The sequence below is a fragment of the Nanorana parkeri genome, unplaced genomic scaffold (genome assembly GCF_000935625.1).
Source record: "Nanorana parkeri isolate BGI_ZX_2015 unplaced genomic scaffold, ASM93562v1 scaffold284, whole genome shotgun sequence".
In the NCBI taxonomy this organism is placed as follows: Eukaryota; Metazoa; Chordata; class Amphibia; order Anura; family Dicroglossidae; genus Nanorana; species Nanorana parkeri.
In genome coordinates, this window is record NW_017306552.1 from 1,188,923 (window position 1) to 1,207,999 (window position 19,077).

General features: G+C 41.0%; 1 protein-coding gene across 1 annotated transcript in view; it reads left to right on the forward strand.

Moving 5' to 3' along the window:
- LIPH (lipase H) overlaps positions 1 to 13,923 on the forward strand; it is a 38,383-nt gene extending 24,460 nt beyond the window's left edge. The window contains exons 6-11 of the mRNA XM_018557449.1: positions 3,623 to 3,712; positions 4,210 to 4,377; positions 7,225 to 7,320; positions 10,269 to 10,380; positions 12,246 to 12,419; positions 13,774 to 13,923. Coding sequence (XP_018412951.1) covers positions 3,623 to 3,712; positions 4,210 to 4,377; positions 7,225 to 7,320; positions 10,269 to 10,380; positions 12,246 to 12,419; positions 13,774 to 13,915 — 782 coding nt within the window. The 3' untranslated portion in view covers positions 13,916 to 13,923. The remainder of the gene's footprint in view (positions 1 to 3,622; positions 3,713 to 4,209; positions 4,378 to 7,224; positions 7,321 to 10,268; positions 10,381 to 12,245; positions 12,420 to 13,773) is intronic.
- The last annotated feature ends 5,154 nt before the right edge of the window (positions 13,924 to 19,077 follow it).

The window sequence follows — 19,077 nt, forward strand, 5'->3', positions numbered from 1 at the left end:
GGTTTGTCACACGGACTAAATCGCCTGTCGCACAAAAAGGTACAGGAGCTTTTTTCGGGTGGTTGTCGTGCAGTTTGGGTCCCATAGACTTCTCTATGCATTTAAAAACGTGCGAACTCTGTGCGGTTTTTAAAGAACAGTCGTGCAAACGAAAACGCGCAACAACCGCTCGCCAGCTCAGTCGTCTAGGTGTGAACCTAGCCTTAAGAATCAGTCCACCCAAAACTGCTACAGTATTTCAGATTTTGGTAAATGCTAAGTGTAAGCACAATTTCCTACTCCTCTTGGGAACTCTGCTATTGACATATCTGTGTTTGAGGGTATTCCACTCTCCATGTGAGTTTTACTTATTATTTTATATTATGGAGTATACAACAGAAGTAGCTGAGGCATGGGAAGGTGGGTGAAAACATCTAGATCTGGTGTGAATAGGGATGGGTAGTACTGTATCAGTTACTATCTCAGTTTTGTAGTATCCAAACAACATAAGGTGCTAGAGGCTTTCTCAGCCTACCCGGCCCAATCTAGAACTAAAATCTTTTGGGTGAACCTTTAAATGGGTTTTAAACTCTGACAAATGAAACCTGAGATGGAATTATATTAGGAATTAGTATTTTCAGACTTTTTAAATGGTGCCGAAATCTCTGTTTATAAATTAACTTGCAATTCTGCATCTCTTAAAGAATAAAAATGGATTTCTGTTTTTGCTCTGTTCCAATCTGCTCAGTGAAATATATTACAAATAAGATGGACAATTTATGTCTCGATTTAGTTAGAGAGAAGGGAGACAATGCAGCCTTCCTGAATGATCTTTGAAAAGTTAGTTTGCATCTTTGGACAGTTTCTGAAGCTTCAGACTCCATAATTGAAAAATTAGTTATGGCTTTGCAGGCAGTATATCAGGATTTTATTTTCTGTTCTCCAGCACGATTATCTGAAGGCAAAGATATATTAGCCTTGATTTCCTAAAGGAAAGATAAGAGAGAAAAGTCTTTTAACAATTTCAGAGAATGGAAATCGACGAGACAGCTGTAATTTAATTTATTGATGATGTTCACATAAAATGTTTTATGCTATGCAGAGCCATATCTGCTCTTGCCTTGCTCCTCCGTAGCCTTGATCTTCCAGTTTAAATATTTTATAGCTTATACTCTTATTTATAAGTGGCTTTTATCCTTCTTTTAAATTTCTGTAAATGTTTAAAACAATAGAAAGAATCATGTCTAAGGGGCAGGAAAAGAGCCACAAATGTATTTTCCAAATCCAAAGGGTGAGACAAGAATATAACTAGACCTTGTAGTATACTTGACCTTGTTGACTTGTATAAGTCAACATTATGATCTAAAGACAGGCTACATGTAATGAAGTATCAAGAAAAATCTTGATACTTTATATTAGGGATGCACCGATACCAAGTACCGTACTTGGTACAAGTACAGATACTTTTCCAGCTCCAAGACTAGACTAGAGACAAATCCAAAAGTTAGGAGGCAGCTGTCATTTGTAAGGAGCACACGGAGCTCCTGGGATTTTTACATCCCTGTTTTAATGTATGATTTAGTTTTTATAAATATAAATGAATGGATGCACCGATACCATTTTTGCAAGTACAAGTACAGATACTTGCCCAAGTACTTACAAGTCCTGATACATTTTTGTTTATTCATGTGACAGTTTTTCTAAAACAATACAGACTAATGATTTCAGGAGAGTGGTGGAGCGCCAGAGCCAGGTCCCAGCTGCACTTGCTGCAACCCTGGTAGTTCTCATGAAAATGCCAAGTATCGGCAATGGTATCTCAAAAGTATCGGTGCATCCCTACTTTATATGTAGAATTGGTTGGGCAGAACTGAAATATGACAACTGCAGCTATTTGTGCAGTCTTACTATTGTTGTGCCATATACCGTGTTTCTCTGAAAATAATATATTTTCTTATATTTTTTTTGGCTCAAAAAAACAAACTAGGTCTTATTTTCGTGGTAGGTCTTATTTTTTTATTTTTTTATGCACAACAATCCACACTTATTCATGTACAACAGTCTACATGTATTCATTTACAAAAATATGGTGATCAGGGCAATCAGGGGTGCCGTACCTTTCCAAGAGCAATTTGCTAACCAATCGCTGGCCAGAATGAGCGAAGCGCACTTTCACTATCGATTCCTCCCAGGTGGAGTACGTATGGTATCACTCTGCCTGTGACTGGAGCCGGCGCTATAGAGGAGGCATCGGCTTATGTGGCTCTGCTCCCTACAATCCCGCCTCGCTTCCTCTAGCGCTTCCTTCGTTGGCACCGCTGTTTCTCTGCTGCCTCTCCCGCGGCTCTTCAAGTTCCCCCTTATGCCACCACCGGCCCTGCGAATGGTCACAACTAGGTCTTATTTTCGGGGTAGGTCTTATATTTTAGCAATTCCCAAAAATAGTACTAGGTCTTATTTTCGGGGTAGGTCTTATTTTCGGGGAAACAGGGTAGTTGCCACTATTGTGACCATTTGAAGGTGTTTGTCGGCATAATAAGTGCTAGTATCCTGCAGGTTGAACCGAGTATTTGCAATTTAAAAACCAAACTCCAGCTTATTGCAAATGAAGACAATTTATTATAAAGACACAAGGCTCAATTCACAAAGCTATTTTCATGTAACTGTATTTTTTTTTAATTTTATTGCACTCAACTAAAAATAAATGTCACTTTTTGGAAATTAAGGATACTTGTTCTGGTGTGTTAGCTTTGTGAATTGAGCGTATGGACATTTGTGATATAAAGCAAACTGTAAATGGCAACCACCAATCTAGTAAAAACATGCGCAGTAGTAAAATTATATAACTAACTAACTAACTAACTGACTAACTAACTTGGGGGGTGTTATAAAGGTCAGGTACAGGACAGGGTCATTCAGGCTGATGTAGGTACAGTGTACATGTAGAATGCTGAGACAATGAGAATGAGGTGAGGAAGTGCTAAAAAGGCTCCCAGCAGCCAACTTCGGGTGGTAACACATTAAGCTCTGCTAGCCACTGGGAGATTCCCGATAGTGGACATCAAAATTGCAGCGTTCCAGTCCAGGAACTTCCATGCCACCAGCAGGTACTCTGGCTGCATGTTCCTAACAATGCTATGTTTTGAATTACTATTGGAAGATCATATTATGTTACAGATTCCGAAAGAATTATAACTCTGCTGAAAGGAGTCTTCTGTGTTGACCATTTCGGACACATATTTGTTTAATTACAATATTTTACAAAATTGGTATAGTCTCTGATTGCCTTTAAAGAGGCTGCACCTTTACAGCATAGGGTCTTACGTTTAAATTGAGCAAAGATAACTATGTTTTTTGTTGTTGTATGGAGTGTGTTCTACATTTTTGCTGAGATTCACTAGAGGAGGGACTGTTGTGAATGGTCTACACTGTAAAGAGTTGCAGAATTTGTGTATGCAATATAATGATACTTAATAGTGTGTGTGTGTGTACGCGCGTGCATATCAACCATATACATTTACTAATTCTTAGACTGAATAAGGCCATGACGTTTTTGCTCATGATCATGTGGTCTGCTGAAACCGATCATCACATGTATGTTTTACATAATAGTTTAACCATATATGTGAATTTTTTTATTAAGGTCTTGGCTACAAGGATAGCTTAGGAAATATTGATTTCTACCCAAATGGAGGAACAGACCAACCAGGATGTCCAAAATCTATATTATCAGGTAATTCAATCTACTATACATATTTATTTATTTTTGCTGGACACACTGATGTGAATAGATAAAAAAACATATTTAATCTACAGTTTAAGCAGAGACATGGAACCACTCTATACGAAAAAGACTAAATGGACACATTTTTAAATTTTATAAGCAAGAATCCCACATTTGTGGTCACAGGGAGAGAAGATCTGGTCCTGCCCACCTTAAGTTTTGGAGGTGTTTTGTTCCTGGGGACCTTAGAGTTTTAGGGGTCCTGTCATAGTGCATTCACCATACTGTAAGATATAATACATTTTAAAAATCCTCATAATTAGACACACATTCTATAATGAAACAGTTGGGGGTTTCCAGTGCTTCTTAATCTAGTAAACAGGCGGGCCTCAGAGGGCTCTATATAAAGTATTTTCTATTATTATCAGAAATTGGGTTTCAATTAAATGAGGAAAAATTGGCATGTATGTTTTGATTACTTGCTTGTCATTTTTTCTTTCCTGCAGGCTCTGAATATTTCAAGTGTGATCACCAGCGCTCAGTTTTCCTGTATATTGCATCATTAAATGAGACTTGCAGTGTTGTTACATTTCCTTGTGAAACATACAAGGACTACCGTACTGGGAAATGTGTGAATTGCATGGAATACGGACACCTTGGCTGTCCAGTATTAGGTAAAGTAGGACTTTTTTTGTACACTCCCAACTAATATGTTGTGTTTACTATAAGGGTTTTTATACGTGTTGCAATCTGACTGTACTTTCAAGCTGAGATTTCGAAATCTATTTAATTTGAGGACCTACAAAACTCTCCAATCAATCTGTATTGAATCAGACAGGCCCTTGCACCACCATGTTTCTCCTTGTAATGGATCAGAGCAGAGAGGCAGCTCCCTCCCGCCCCCCTGCCAGAATTGGTAGATCTAAAGGAGATTGTACAATAAGATTGTACTATGTTTGGTAAGCTTAAAGTACAATTAAACTCTTGTTGTTCTGCATATATCTACTGCTAGTAAGCAGTAGATGTATGCAAAAACATAAAAAAGTTACCAAAAAGGTAATTGCTTAGCTCTGTCTCCGCCGCTCGCTCCTGTCTGAAGATTTAAAGCTTCTCAAGCGGACGTGCAGGATGATAGGGCAGGCACATGTTCAGTACAGATCTTCGGCGGGTAGAAGAGGAGAGACACAGTGGAGGTAATTGCACGCAGCCGGGAGCGTGCACGTCAGACGGAAACCATGGGACAGGAAGAGATCTCAGTCTGCGCTGGATCAGAGACTGGCACCAGCGCTGGAGAGAATGCTGAAAACAAGTGGAAGGAAGAACATGATCAGATCAAGAGGCATCATTTAAGGTAAGTCCTTAAAGCAGCATGGGGGCGGGGGAGGAAAACATTTGTGACTTAATGTCAGCTTAAGGTCTTTTTCAGACCCTGGATTTTTAATGTATCAAGTGCATTTAAATTCTGCCAGTGCTCAGGAATGTAGCAACATGGGTGCTTTTTTCATCGCAATTAGCGGGAGGCTTCCTTTTAAAAATGCTTGTCACTGCACCAAAACCACACTATGAAGAATCCTTTAACCCTACTGTAACAAGCAATATTTCCTGAGACATAGATGGCTAAAGAACATTTTTAATGGTGCATAAAGTGGTAGTAAACTGCTGTGTGACGTGTGGATTTTTGTCTACAGCAGTAAACTTGCACATTAGGCCACACTTACCTTACAAGTGTGCTCTTCTACATTGCTGTTGGGTTGATCTTTGGTCCCCTGCTCTATCCCTCACTGTGGCCATCTCCACCGCTGACACTCCTGGGTTTTCAGGCATCTTCTTAGGCTGTTGGGTGTCCATTGATGATGTAACTCCTGCACATGCAACAGGAGTTGCACTCTCCCCGGCATTAGGCCCATGTATGGCATCAGTGTACACAGAAAATAACAAATTACTGGGGGAGAAAGGAAGAATTTTTTGACAGAAGATACTTTGCATGTCTCTTTTGCCAAAAATCCCTACCACCCAGCAATTGTTTATTTTTCTGACTTTACTTCAGTTTTAAAATGTATTCCCACTTTTACAGTCTATTTTAAGAAACCCCCTCTATATGTTTATGTTCCCATTCACACAACATATCTGAAAACATTTTATTTTTAAATATTTCCAGAGCAAAACTCAGTGCATAGAACAACTTTGCTTTCAGAATATAGAATGTATTTTGCAAGCAGTCCTTTAAATAATGTTTTAATTTATGCCATGTGAATGAGAAACATGTAACAAATATAAAATAAGTGTTATCCCAATTTGGTCAGACACACTACAAAAGGCAGCTTGCATCAACATCTGCAGAAATAGTACAATGTCACAGGTGATTTCAAGTCATCCTAAGCAGTGAAGTGTTGGATAGTACTTAATACAAGGGACAGCATTGAATGTTGACAGACAACATGTTGCCATCAGAAACACTGCGGAGGAAAGAGAGCTAGATAAATACAACCACATGGTCTCTGATGGAGGTCTCCCTTTAGTTCTATCTATAACAATGGTAAACAGATCCTCCTAAAGGTTCAGGCAATTAGAGAAGGTACTATTCTGGGTTTGTGGAAATTGAGGTGTGTATATATAAGTGCCGATGTGTCCAAAAGGAGAACCCAGAGGCTCCATAATGCATTACATTGGTTTACTGTGTCATGAAGATAGATCATCAGTGTTTCCATACTCATCAGTGGGCATTCTTTAGTGACCTAGTCCTTAGAGTGGAGAGTGGAGGACCTGCAGTGCTGAGGAATTATGGTACACATAATGCCAATTAAGAAATAGAGCAGGCTCTTGAAAATCATGGTGTAGGGTCCAAGGGGATGTATGGTGTACGGTCCATTACAGGTTTTTACGCTGACAAGTGGAGAGCTACTTTAGGGGTATTGGGTGTAGTTGTCCCTACGACTAACGGCATACATCAAAGATATTTTTCCCTAAAGTGAACCTATGGCTTTGCCCTGCATTGACAACCATCTCCATCACACAGCTGTCCAAACCCCTCTATCTATTATTTGGCCATGGCCATTTCATCTGGCCCTCAGAAGACATACTTGATCGCAAAAAGGACCTTAGTTTGGAGACCGCTGTTGAGGGACAGCCTCAGATGTTTATATAGACAACTTATCTAAGCTCTGCAACAGGATCGAGTGCTAAGATCAATGATTGTCTGTCTGAGTTACCATTTGCTGCATTCACTGGATGTCTCCATTACAGCAAAACGTATGAAACCTCTACATTGCTGCAACCACCTGCACCCACCCAATACAGTGTAACCGTGCCATTTAAGATATATAACACAGTAAATATAATTTCATGCTAGATTGCTTTTCATTTTTTGTGTGCAGGGGATGGCTAAAATTCATTGTCATTTTGCACCCCACTCCAGGACCCTCCTAATTACTTTATATAATTGCCGGGCCTAAAATGTGCTGATTATAAATTATGAGCCGGTGTGGAGGTTGGGCACTAATGACACCGCGTGTGCATTACAGGTTTTTACGCTGACAAGTGGAGAGATTATCTGGTGACGAAGAATCCTCCAGTGACGAAGGCTTATTTTGATACGGCGTCGGTGAAACCGTTTTGCAGTGAGTGAAATTGAATTTGCATAAAATAAAAAGCTGTCAGAGGGAGATAATAGTAGCTTGGGGAAGTTGGCGACATTTGCTTGGAACGCTAATTGCTTCAGACGGAATAATGTGAACTGTGAATTATAAGGATGAGGAGAGGACTGTACGGTGTAGGGGGGTTTGTCTTCTTTTGGCCTACTTCTTTGTTGTAGCCGAATTAGGGCCGATCCACCCAGGCTTCTTTTCACACTGGGACCTATTTAAATATTGTTGTGTGGTCGCAGCCCGCAGCTGCTTTGTTCTCTCGGCTGCGCAGTGATCTTTAATCTTTTCTGTGCTGCAGGGGCGTACAAAACAAAATTATCCCCGCCACTCGAGGGATTGACTAAGCCCTCATCTCTCTAACAACAAAGAGAACAAGTGCACAACTTGACCTTGATTTTGTGGAAAGGCAGTAAATATGCGGTAAACATACAAATATAATTACAGCAAAGAAGACGGATTCCTGGTGAAGAAATTAAACCGAAAAGTACAGGGATTTATCAGCCTGTGCATAGATAATGAAACCAATATTTTCCAGCCATGCCAGTCAGTCACCTGAAATGATCTGAGATGAAAGCAGATTATTAAGCAAGGACAAAAAAAAGAAGTCTTATATATTGCATTGCAGTGTTAACCTCTTTATGATCAGGGCTTTTTAAGGCTGTGTGGCCAAAGACGGGTGCACAGCAGACTATTGCAATAAAAATGCAATAGCTAAATGCAAAGTGGAAAATAAATACCGCGTGGAGGGGTAGAGTTCACATTTATGTAATTCTGTTCAGCCAGTCTTGTGGGACACAACTCTGATGCCAACATTCGGATTCCTGTATTTCCTGTTTTAGGTTTTCAGCTTCCTTATCACCTGCCTCCTTACTGGGAAATGAATCGGTCTCATTCCACCTAAAAACTTAAATTGTATCTAAACCCAAAAGCAAAAATATTATATATATGGTGGCTGCATTAGTTTTCTATTTTAGGCTTTTATTTCTTTATTTTTTCCTGGTGAACCAGCCAATAACTCTGTTATTTTTCAACTTCCTTTAACAGGCTAAGCTGTCCAGCAAAAGTGACAGATAGAGAATTCAGACAAACCATTTAACACTGGCAGGGGTGCTTACAAGTGTCAGCTTTTTAATCATTTATATAAAACCTAGGGATGCACCTATACCGTATTTTCGGTATCAAGTACGAGTACCGATATTTTTTTTTCCGATACCGGGTGTGCAATTAAGGAAGCCAGACGGTGTGTAAAGACTTCGCCAACTGGCTTCCTGATTAGCCGAGGTGCCGGGCGGCATGTAAAGACTCGCCACCCGGCTTCCTGATTTAGCAGGGAAGCCGTCTCCATGCTTCTCGTCACTAGGTGACGAGAAAGTATGCAGTTGGCTTTCTGGCCAGTCAGGAAGCCGGGCACCGTGTAATGATGCGGCGCCTGGATTCCTGATTGACCAGGAAGCCAGCTCCATGCTTCCTCGTCCATGCTTAAAACCTTTATCTCAAAATGAAAACAAAAAACTGTGGCTAGAACTGCTTAAAAATCATTATCTGGAGTTCGGTTGTATTTGTTGGTCAAGTCAGTCTAAATCTGCTGGTGAATCTAACACTACCCTCCCCACGGGTAACAATGCTGCTGTCCAAGGGCGGCTCTGTTGCTCCTCCATAGATTCCAGTCATTCAAAGACGGGAAGCATGTTACTGGCCGGATCACCACGTGAAAATAAAGTAGAAAAAAGCCTAAAAAAAGGAAAACTAATGAAACTACCAGAAAGATCGGTAAACTGCAATATATTGTTTTTATATTTTTGGGTTTAGATACACTTTATACTATGTTTTTCATGGATACAGTTTCATTATTTTATTATTGAATGATAAGCTGGAAATATGCATAGGCACCTTTAATGTATCTAAAGCCATTGTTTTTGGATACAGTGGTGGTTAGAGCACCTGTCAGGTTTTATTGCTGTGTCCCCACTGGGTAAAGATAAAGACACCGGCACTCCACATTCATAAGCAAACGTCTATTTATTGACGTGCAGCATAGTAAATAGCAACAAACGCTTCGGGGTCACAGAGGATCCCCTTCCTCAGGCAAAAGGAAGGGGATCCTCTGTGATCCCGCAGCACCCGCTTTTCAAAGGGATTTGGCGGTCAGGAGTGTGATGGGACCATGGACCCACTGGGTAAATTCACACTGACTATTTTGTCCTGGTAACCATTATAACCAGGACTGAAATTAAGAGAAAATCCAAGCCCAGTTGTCACTGGAATACAAAAAGAGGTGAACTCTGGGAGAGATCTCTTCTAAAGCTGGCCATACACTGATTTTTTTTCATCCAGCCTGCTAAACAGCGTGGATAGACCAATCTGCTGCTGCAACTATTGTATCCTGAGAGCAGCGGGTGTGTCAATGGCTGAAGTCACTATTTGGATGAGATTTGTCCACCCGGCTTCAATTTTCTGTTTGCAGGATGTTGAGAGGGAGGGTGTTCACAAGGCCACCCACTGAACGAGTCCTTGATGAACCGGCCATAATTTGCTCAGTGTGGCCAGCTTTACTTCCTTCTCAAGAAGGAAGAAACATTTCCCCAGTGCACCAAAAACCTGACACGGTTGCCAATCATTCTATTCCATGCAAAACTACAAAACGTTTTGACTTTAGATACTTGGCATCAAGATTTCACAACATGACTGGCAGGGCAGTGTGCATGTCATAATTTCAGCTGCTTCTTAGGTCAATGGGTGGCCCTCTATGCCAACTCCCACCTAACATTCTTCGATTTGAGAATCAAAAGAGCTGGGTAGAAAATTGTTGGCCGAACAACGTCTGTATCTAATCAGCCCGAAAGCTGAATGAAAAAAATCTAATGTATATCCAGCTTTACCTATTGTTTGCAATTAACATTTTTGGTGTCTTCCTCTTTCAGTATTTCATTATTTCTTGGATTTTATTACAACAAACACGAATACAAGGATGGGTTATATTACCATTAAAGTTGAAACTACATATGGAAACATTCTACAATCAAAGTTGGACCAGTAAGTCTCTCAGTTCATTGTGTATACTACTTTGTTACTTCCTATGTATTTTACATTAGAGCGGCTATTGAACATAAATTACCTATTTTTAATAAGCTGGCTTACCGTATATACTCGAGTATAAGCCGTCCCGAGTATAAGCCAACTACATTTTTGTTAATGGTTAGGGTACTTGAATGCATTTTTAAGATTTAGCTCCTGAGATTAGTGTGTTAATTGTAATGGAGAAGGGGGTGGTCTCCACCTAGCTGTGCTGCATGGCAGAGCTGAGTAAATCTCAGGACTGATTGGATAGACATGCAAGTCCTTTACACATTTGTGTACCTAAAAGAGAACTATGACCTAACCTTTTTGGCCATAGTTCTCTTCAGGATCACATACTAATGCCCTCTGGTGACCCAAAACTCAGTATATAGCGGGCTATTGCCCGTTATATGCTGAGAGCACAGAGCCGCGCTGCAAGATTTCCCGACAATGCTGTCGAGATCCACCCGCTGGCTGATTGACAACTCTCTAGAGGCAGAGCCAGCTGTGCCCGTCCCCTCCACGTTCTTTCGTCCAGTTAGCGCTGGAGGAACGAAGATTGGAGGGGGGGATTCCTAAGGGTTGCTGTGACTGATGGTCACCACTCTCTGCAGGGAGAGGATCGGGTACTAGGCAGCGGTATGTGTCAGCTGACGTCCCGATCAATAGAGTCGACCTGTGACCGCTTCAGTGTATTTCACTCACCCCATAATTCTCCTTTTAAATTTTTGCTCAGAGTTCAGTTTTAAAACAAAACTGGCATAGTGTTTGTGGGGGATTGGGATGGGTGATAATTTCCTACTGTTATCTTTATATTCCATGGAAAAAAGAAACGTAATTTCAATTTCTCTATATAGTCTTGAACAGCATTAACATCTCTTTTGGAAATGATCTGACACTGCATGTTTTAAACTTAAAGTTACTTAGATTAAAATAAAATCTATTAAAATCTATTATAGTTTCTCTTTCAAAATTTTTACTATTCATTGAAAGCCTTTGTTTTACAAACATTTCATACAGGGTGCATCCATGCAACCAGATTCACACTTCACCTTTTAAGCAGGCAGATAGAAAAAAACGCCATCAACCACAGTGTTGCTTTTATTAAAAAATCATGAAATTGAAATGCAACTAATTAAAAGGCCAATCAGGTGTCCTGTTTGCACATGTGCTGACAAGGAACATGGAGAAGAGCAGAGAGGTAAACTCATCAGGGTGTTGCTGCTCCTTTAGGCCCCATTCACACCTAGGCGTATTGTAATATGCGCGTCTGTCACACGTTTTTTTAACTGCGATTCGCGGTAAAAAGTCACGCGACTCAAAAGGCTACTTGGCTGTATCCCAATGGAAAACGCCCTACAAAACGGCCCAAAGTAGTCCCGGGACCTTTTCAGGCGTGGGCCGTTTTGTAGGGCGTTAGGGACGGGTGGAAATACGCCTAGGTGGGAACGAGGGCATTGACTACAATGCTATTTATTTTTTTGACCGTTTTGTAGCGCGTTCGTCAAGCGTAGGACGCGCTACAAAACGGTCAGGTGTGAACGGGGCCTTACTGTCCAAGCACAGGTTGAGGGCAGCGAGCTTACTTAATGTAGTTGTTTGCCTGGGGTTCAGCTTTAAGAACAAAACCATATAAGTCTTCAATTTCATTCTGCATGCAATGTGGACATACATACTGACAGGGAAGTATCTGTGACAGTGGGGTTGAATAGGATCATCCCCACTGCCTTGGAAAATACAGATTATGACTTGGAAAAGTGCAGCTTCCATCTTACGATTACATTTTGTGATGTTATATTTAATATGTGTGCCTAATGTCTACATATATTGCTGTGTTCCAGGGATGCTGCCGTGTTTGAAAAAAATCAGGAAATTACCCTCCTAGCCAAGTTTGATCAAGATTTTGAGCAGATTTCAAGAATCTTCATCACATTCACCACTGGATCTGTAATTGGACCAAAACACAAGCTGCGAGTTCTAAGAATGAAGCTCCAGTCCACAGCAGATCCTAACAGGTGAAGCCTTTGTACAACAATATTAAAATACATACAATATAATAAAATAAATACATTTATTAGACCGTGACGTGCTGAATATGCTACAGATGGGACTAATGTTCATTTTTACTTCTTGAATTTACTGTGTGTCATTGTATACAACAACAGTATCATTTTTCAAACAAGCTGAACCTTCTTTTTATTTTTTTTAAACCAAACCTTAAAAGTGTGTTTCCACTTTTGCAGCCATATTGTGATAACCCCTATTTTATATTTGTTATGGATAACTATTCACGTTGCATAGGGGGTGGTGGGAAGTTCCACTTACTCTAATTGACCCTGTCTGTACTGTGCTGGCAGATTTCATATATCATTTATAAACTAGATTTGAACACTGTTTGTCCTAACAAAGGGTTAAAGAATTTAAAGCATTGTATATTGATCAGAGGAAGCTCCGCCTGTCCCTCAGTTTGTCCCTCTACTTTTACTTTTAAACTGCTCAGAGTAGCAGAAAATCTGCACAAAGGCCTTCATGAAAGAAACATCTAAAAGGTAAGAAATATAAAAAATATATACTTTTAGGCATGCTGGGAACACATAAAGATATAGAGGGGTTTTCTCAAATTTGACTGCAAAAGTTGAACTACACTTTAAAAAAAGCAAACCTGTGTTTTGCTCATTAAAGGTGAAGCAGGAAGTCTTCTTGGCACTAGGTGAGATAAACAAAAACAAAAAAATAAGAGTTTTAATGCTAAAGTGTCACTAAACCTTCCAGGGAATAAGTCAGTAAAATGCCCTACACATCTCTATGCACTCAATGTTCAAATTGCTTTTTTCCCTTCACTACCTGTCTTTCGTTAGGAGCAGTTCCTGTATATTGTGGTCATGTGCGCTGCTCTATGTAAACTACAAATACTACAAACCATTACAAATACCATTGTAATTTACTTGTGTCCCCAGTTTTATTCAGCAGAAAGAGCCTGAAGCTGTCACTCAGAATCCCCTGGAGGGTGCTCTGTGGACATCAATTTTCTGAATGGGAGGTTTCCTGTGCCATCACCATTACGTGCCGCTGCTGGGTACATCGGTTTGCTATACTGTAGTCTCTCTCGTACGAGAGCAGAGGAGGATGGCTACATTCCCACTTACAGTTGGACCATGTAGACCAAACATAGCCGCCCTCATAATGGAATTTATAGGAGAGCAGAATATTAGTCTATATCATGGGATGTGCTCGCACATGCTGCAATTAGAAGGACAACAGATTTCATTTTGTTTCTGTTGAGTTTAGTGACATTTATTGACCTATGGTTAGGAATGGAAGTGTCCCAAAGTTCTTCAAACCTGTAATAAAATGTTTTTTTTTTTTCAGGACATCATTCTGCAGATACGACTTTGTCTTAGAAGAAAACGTTGAAACAGATTTTCTGCCAGTTCCTTGTGAAAACTCCAACTTTTTTTCCTCATGTTGCAGTGAAGATACATCGCAGTGTCCAGCAAAGAAATCCCGGTGATCTTTTAAGCTGTTAAATATCTTCACATGAAATTCAACAAGCAAAGCTGAAAAAATTTGCAGATACCTGCAGCAAACCATCACATTTTTTTGTTGCTTCAGTCATGTCCTGAAAGATGAATTTTGATTGGTTGCTGTGGGCTAATGCACTTTGCACTGTGACCTACTGGATGAGCTTGTTTTACTGTGAACAGCACTTCTGTTGAAGGTTGGAAGACTTAAGTTCCTCCTCCAGACTAACCAGGTGGACTGATATAAACATCTTGCCACCAAAGGATCTACTCCACATCCTTCAGAATCATGTGATTTTTGCCCTACCTGGTTTGATCATGGCATTAATGTGAATAATATTTTAAACATAGATTGTAGATTCCGTGACAGCTTCTGTCATCATCACCCTTTAATACCTACATTTGAGAACTTACCTCATGCTCCCCCGCCCCCCAGTATATGGATCCTGGATATATTTCATATACAAGGCGGATCTGTTCTCTGTGCATTAACTCTAGCTATTAATCCAATGAAGACTAACAATCACATTTGTGTCAGCCATATTGTGTGGTGAGCCAGTAAACTATAAATCACTAATGTTGCTGGGCATTTCACTTGGATGGGAACATGTGGCTTCACTAAGGCCATTAATGGGTAATGTGAGGCATGGCCTATCGTCCAATAGGCACTGGGGTTCTGTGAGTAACTGGACTTCATTATTTATTTATATTAGAGTACAGAAGAATCAAAATGTCTGTCAGGTTTCCCTTTGACCTAGTTGAAGAGATTTTCCTTTACTTCCTGTCCCCATGACTCCCATACATAACATGGGGGTGAGACATTCTGATAGTAAATGAAGTCACAGACCACAAAAAAAACATTTTCAGAAGCTTTAACTCTCCCCCAATAAAATATGTTTGTCTGTGTCCCCATTGAAGATTTCCCATCCTGTCCTGACACAGGCTATAACCCACCTACGTCATATTTTTCGAAATGAGATAAAGTATATGTAACGTCAAAGAATGTTTTTCTTATTTTTGATAGAGTAGAGGAGGATTTCCGATGTGAGGGATATCTAATCTTATACTGCTATCATGGGGAAAAAGTGTCCCCATTGTATATGATATCCATTTATTCCTGTGCTGGTGGACCCTCATTTCATTCTTGGAGACTTTGGTCATCAGAACAAGTACAGAGGGTGGATCTCCCTAATGGATACATAGACCGCAATAAAAACCTGACAGGGGTTCAAAGCCCCCCCCCCCCCCCCCCTTCCTTTCCACCTCTACCAGGCTGCTGCTTGGATCCAGGGTCTGGTAAGGGATTATAGGGGGGAATGAAAACCCCCCCCCCCCCCATCTCTCTATCCAGCACTAAAAAATGCATTTTGTAATACTTTAAGGCCAAATCTATTGATATATAGCTTGTTAGGATGGCCTTTAAAATGCAGTTTTAGTCAAACAACTACATTTATAGCTGAAACTGCATATATATGTTTAATAAAGTCATATTTATATTTATTGTCCTCCAGTGAGATGCTCACAGCATGCAGTATGAAGTTTCAGTACATAAAGTAGCTGATACAACTCTGTAAGACTGAAAGGAAGGATGGAGTTCAGCTTTTGGCTGTTACCAGAACAGGAATGGCAAGTAAATCCTCTAGTGGGGAAACTTGTGACAACCATCTAGGGGGGAATCTTCCCTCACTTCGGAGAGAATTTCTCTCATCTAGGGCCCGTTCGCCCCAGATGCATTGGCTGGGCAGCCATGCCCAATGTAGTCCCATTACATAGACAAGGCAATTTGCCTTGTCTCCTATCAGGTCCATTCACCATGTTGTATTGGTGTGTGCTGAAAAAGAGTACCGTACTGCATCCAGTACGTTTATTCATTGCAGCATGTTGCCACACACTACACTGCACTGCAATGCTCTGGGGTGAATAGAACTCAATGAAATATCACCAATAAAAGCCCATTGCACCACTTCCCTTCAGCATACACCAGCAGCAGTGCGGTAATGCATGGTGCGGATGTAAACAGAACCTTACAGGAAAGGAAGAGATGGCAAAAAAAGGAAAACAAAAAAAACTAAACAAAAATATTAATTATACTTTAATAGATGACTGAAACTGATTTCAGGACAGTTAAAGAAAAAAACACAAAAGGAACTAAAAGATTCTTGAAATTTTTGCTTCCAGTTCTTCTATAAAGCAGTAAAACGACAGTGATGGTTCGAATGTATAATCACCATTACATGTACCTTTCATGAGATGGAACAGATGGAACATTATTCTATTTTTCCAGAAAGTCGGTGAAAAGTCCTGGCGAATGCTATTACACTAAGCTTTACGTATGTTACATGCATGTAGTCTGGTTATAGAAGTGAAAGGCTCGACCTCTAGTTACACATTCTCATTGTGTATATAGTATATCCTGCTTTGTACTCACCCGTTCCTTGGAGCTGGCTTGCACTTAGACCGGTCCCTGGAGCCTCTCTCACCCTCCGCTACAGCGGTCTAAGGTTCCCAAGTCATCACATGCTATACACAGTGTATCGGATGTGAGGATGCCGAGGGACACGATCGCGGCAGCAGAGGAGTAGACAGGCTGGAGGGCGCTCTGTCACAGCCGGCTGGCTCCGAGGGTCAGGCGAGTATAACTTAACCCAGACGAAAGACCCCAGACGAAAGACCCCAGACGAAAACAAGCACTTGACCCTTGCAGTGTGGGGGACGCCCCTTCTGCAAGGGTTATGAATAATTTTCCCCGAAGTTCTGCTTTGAGATAATATGTAATCAACATATTAGGGAAAAACCATTTAGGGTCAAAATGTGGTGGAGATTTTAGTTTTAGCCGATAATGACATCATTATACATTAGATGCTACTAGACCTTCTTCTTCTTTTTTTTATGTGAACTTTGCCTGAACTAGGTAAAGTAACATGTTTGCTTGATGGCATTCACCACTAACAGTTAACACTTACCTTTCCACTCTCATTTGCCACCCTGATCTGCGATTGCAGCCACAGAAAATGAATGTGTCTGGTATGTGCTTAGCACTATGTGCGCTCCTCCATCTGAAAGATGGGCTGAAAGATTGGCCTCATTCAGCACTGCGGGAAGCAGGGGGGAGATTTATATGTTCCGCCATACCTAGAAGTACTGGGTTTCCGATGACGTGTCGTTTTTGGCTCATTGGAGAAGGTAAGTATTAAAGTTTCACTAAAAAACATGCTCCAGGTAGACTTGATATTTAAACCACCACCACTTGTGGTTTTTCTGCAAATGAGCATTCCAATTTTTTTTTCCAATATTGGAATTGTTGGCTTACCCTGCAAACCTCTGAAGCTCTGGTGGTGAACTTCTGGCTCGAGATTTTAGCGGTGCACACGTATGCACATATAGGCCTCACAAAAAGCCGGCATGTACAGCTCCGGCTGTATCGGGCAGCTCTCGGGAAGGACAGGTGCTGCGTGTGATTAGTATGCATCCCCTGTCCTTCTCTATGGGAGTACACGGCTGTATGTTGCCCTAGGCTCACCCCCCCCTGCACGTCTGTGCGGGTGTCTGTAATTGTATGCTGGCAGAATGGATCCTATCTGCGTCCAAGCCAGGACACCCACACCCGTACGGACCTGCACTTGGGGTGAGCGTAGGGCAGCGTATGGCCGTTTAATCCCATAGAGAAGGACAGGGGCTGCGTGATAATCACACGCAGCACCTGTCCTTCCGGGGAGCTGCCTGATACGGCACGCAGCACGGAGCTGTACATGCCAGCATTTTCTCGTGTGAATGAGGCCATATTCACGGTCTCTGCTCACCTCATACTACATCTCATCATCCGCTGTCAGTCCGTTTGGCATTGGATGAGGCTTTGAAGGATTCCAATGCTTTCACAGCTGGAAGAGGTTATACGTGCCAGCGCTGGCTGCGTTGGCACATAGCACTGTAGTTTGCATTGGGAGTACTTGGGGGAGGGTGACTACATTACACATACAGTAAGGCCATGTAGGGCTAGCATAGCCACCCTTGAAATGGAAGAGAGAGGGCAAGGTTTTTCTACTTATTATTTATTGATATAGATGCAACTATTCATAATTAAACAGATTTATATGAATGTAGGAGAAGGAAAGGAAATGTATTTGTCTTTCTGATATGGGTTTAATTTAACTCCTAGTGGTGCCTGCTATTAAACCAACCTGTTCCATTCCCTAATTAGTGCCCAGCACAGAAACCTATTATTAAAAAGAATGTAGCTCTTTCATTGCTGACCTCCTTTCTTGGCCTGACACATTAACCTTCTCCCTTTTTATTCTTTGAGTCATTTCCTATTTCTGTGTTAGCAGATAAGGAGTTTTGACATTACTTGCTGCGTGCTTGTACCAGGTCAGTGATGCAAAAGAATATGGACACCGGCACTCCAATAGCAGGTACAATACGTCTATTTATTGACGTACATGCAAAAAGGTAGCATAGCACACTTAGTGCGACGTTTCGGGGTGATACAGGATCCCCTTCATCAGGCAGAACAAGTGGTAGGGGTTTCAGTAGCCTCTATCTTAATTTTGGTTGCCCCTGTCTGCCTGACATCTTGTGTCCAGGTTTCTGCTGCCATGAAACCCAGACACAGCATTCAAAACCCGAACTATCTGGGTGAATCCTGGACAGGAGGCAACCCTACTCTCTTTGCTGCAGAAAGGCTGGCTGAGAAAGGCTGTTCTAAACCTACAAATGGATTACCTTTGACCTGGAAAGAAAATAAATACTTATTTGCTATGATCTTCAGCTCCATCTAGTGGCCATAGTGCAGTATTTTCCTGATTCGCTCTTCTGAATGCATTCCATTCAACAAGGGCAGAAAGTATACTAACAAATTAATTCTCGCCACATTTGTACAGAACAATTCATCATGTAGTTTATCAGGACAACTGGCTGCAAATTCTTTTTCTAAATACACCCCTACATATGAATTGTCGGAATTCATATATAGATGTGTGACCTAAAGTTTTGTCAACTGCAATTGGGCAATACAGACTGGTCACCTCCCCACCCCAGATACATGGGTTACATGCATTTAACAATATAATGAATCCCTTTTATGTAACACATGCCTGCATTGATTTCTATGTTTTTTCTGCCTGGAGTTCAGCTTTAGTGCATAGCAACCATTCAG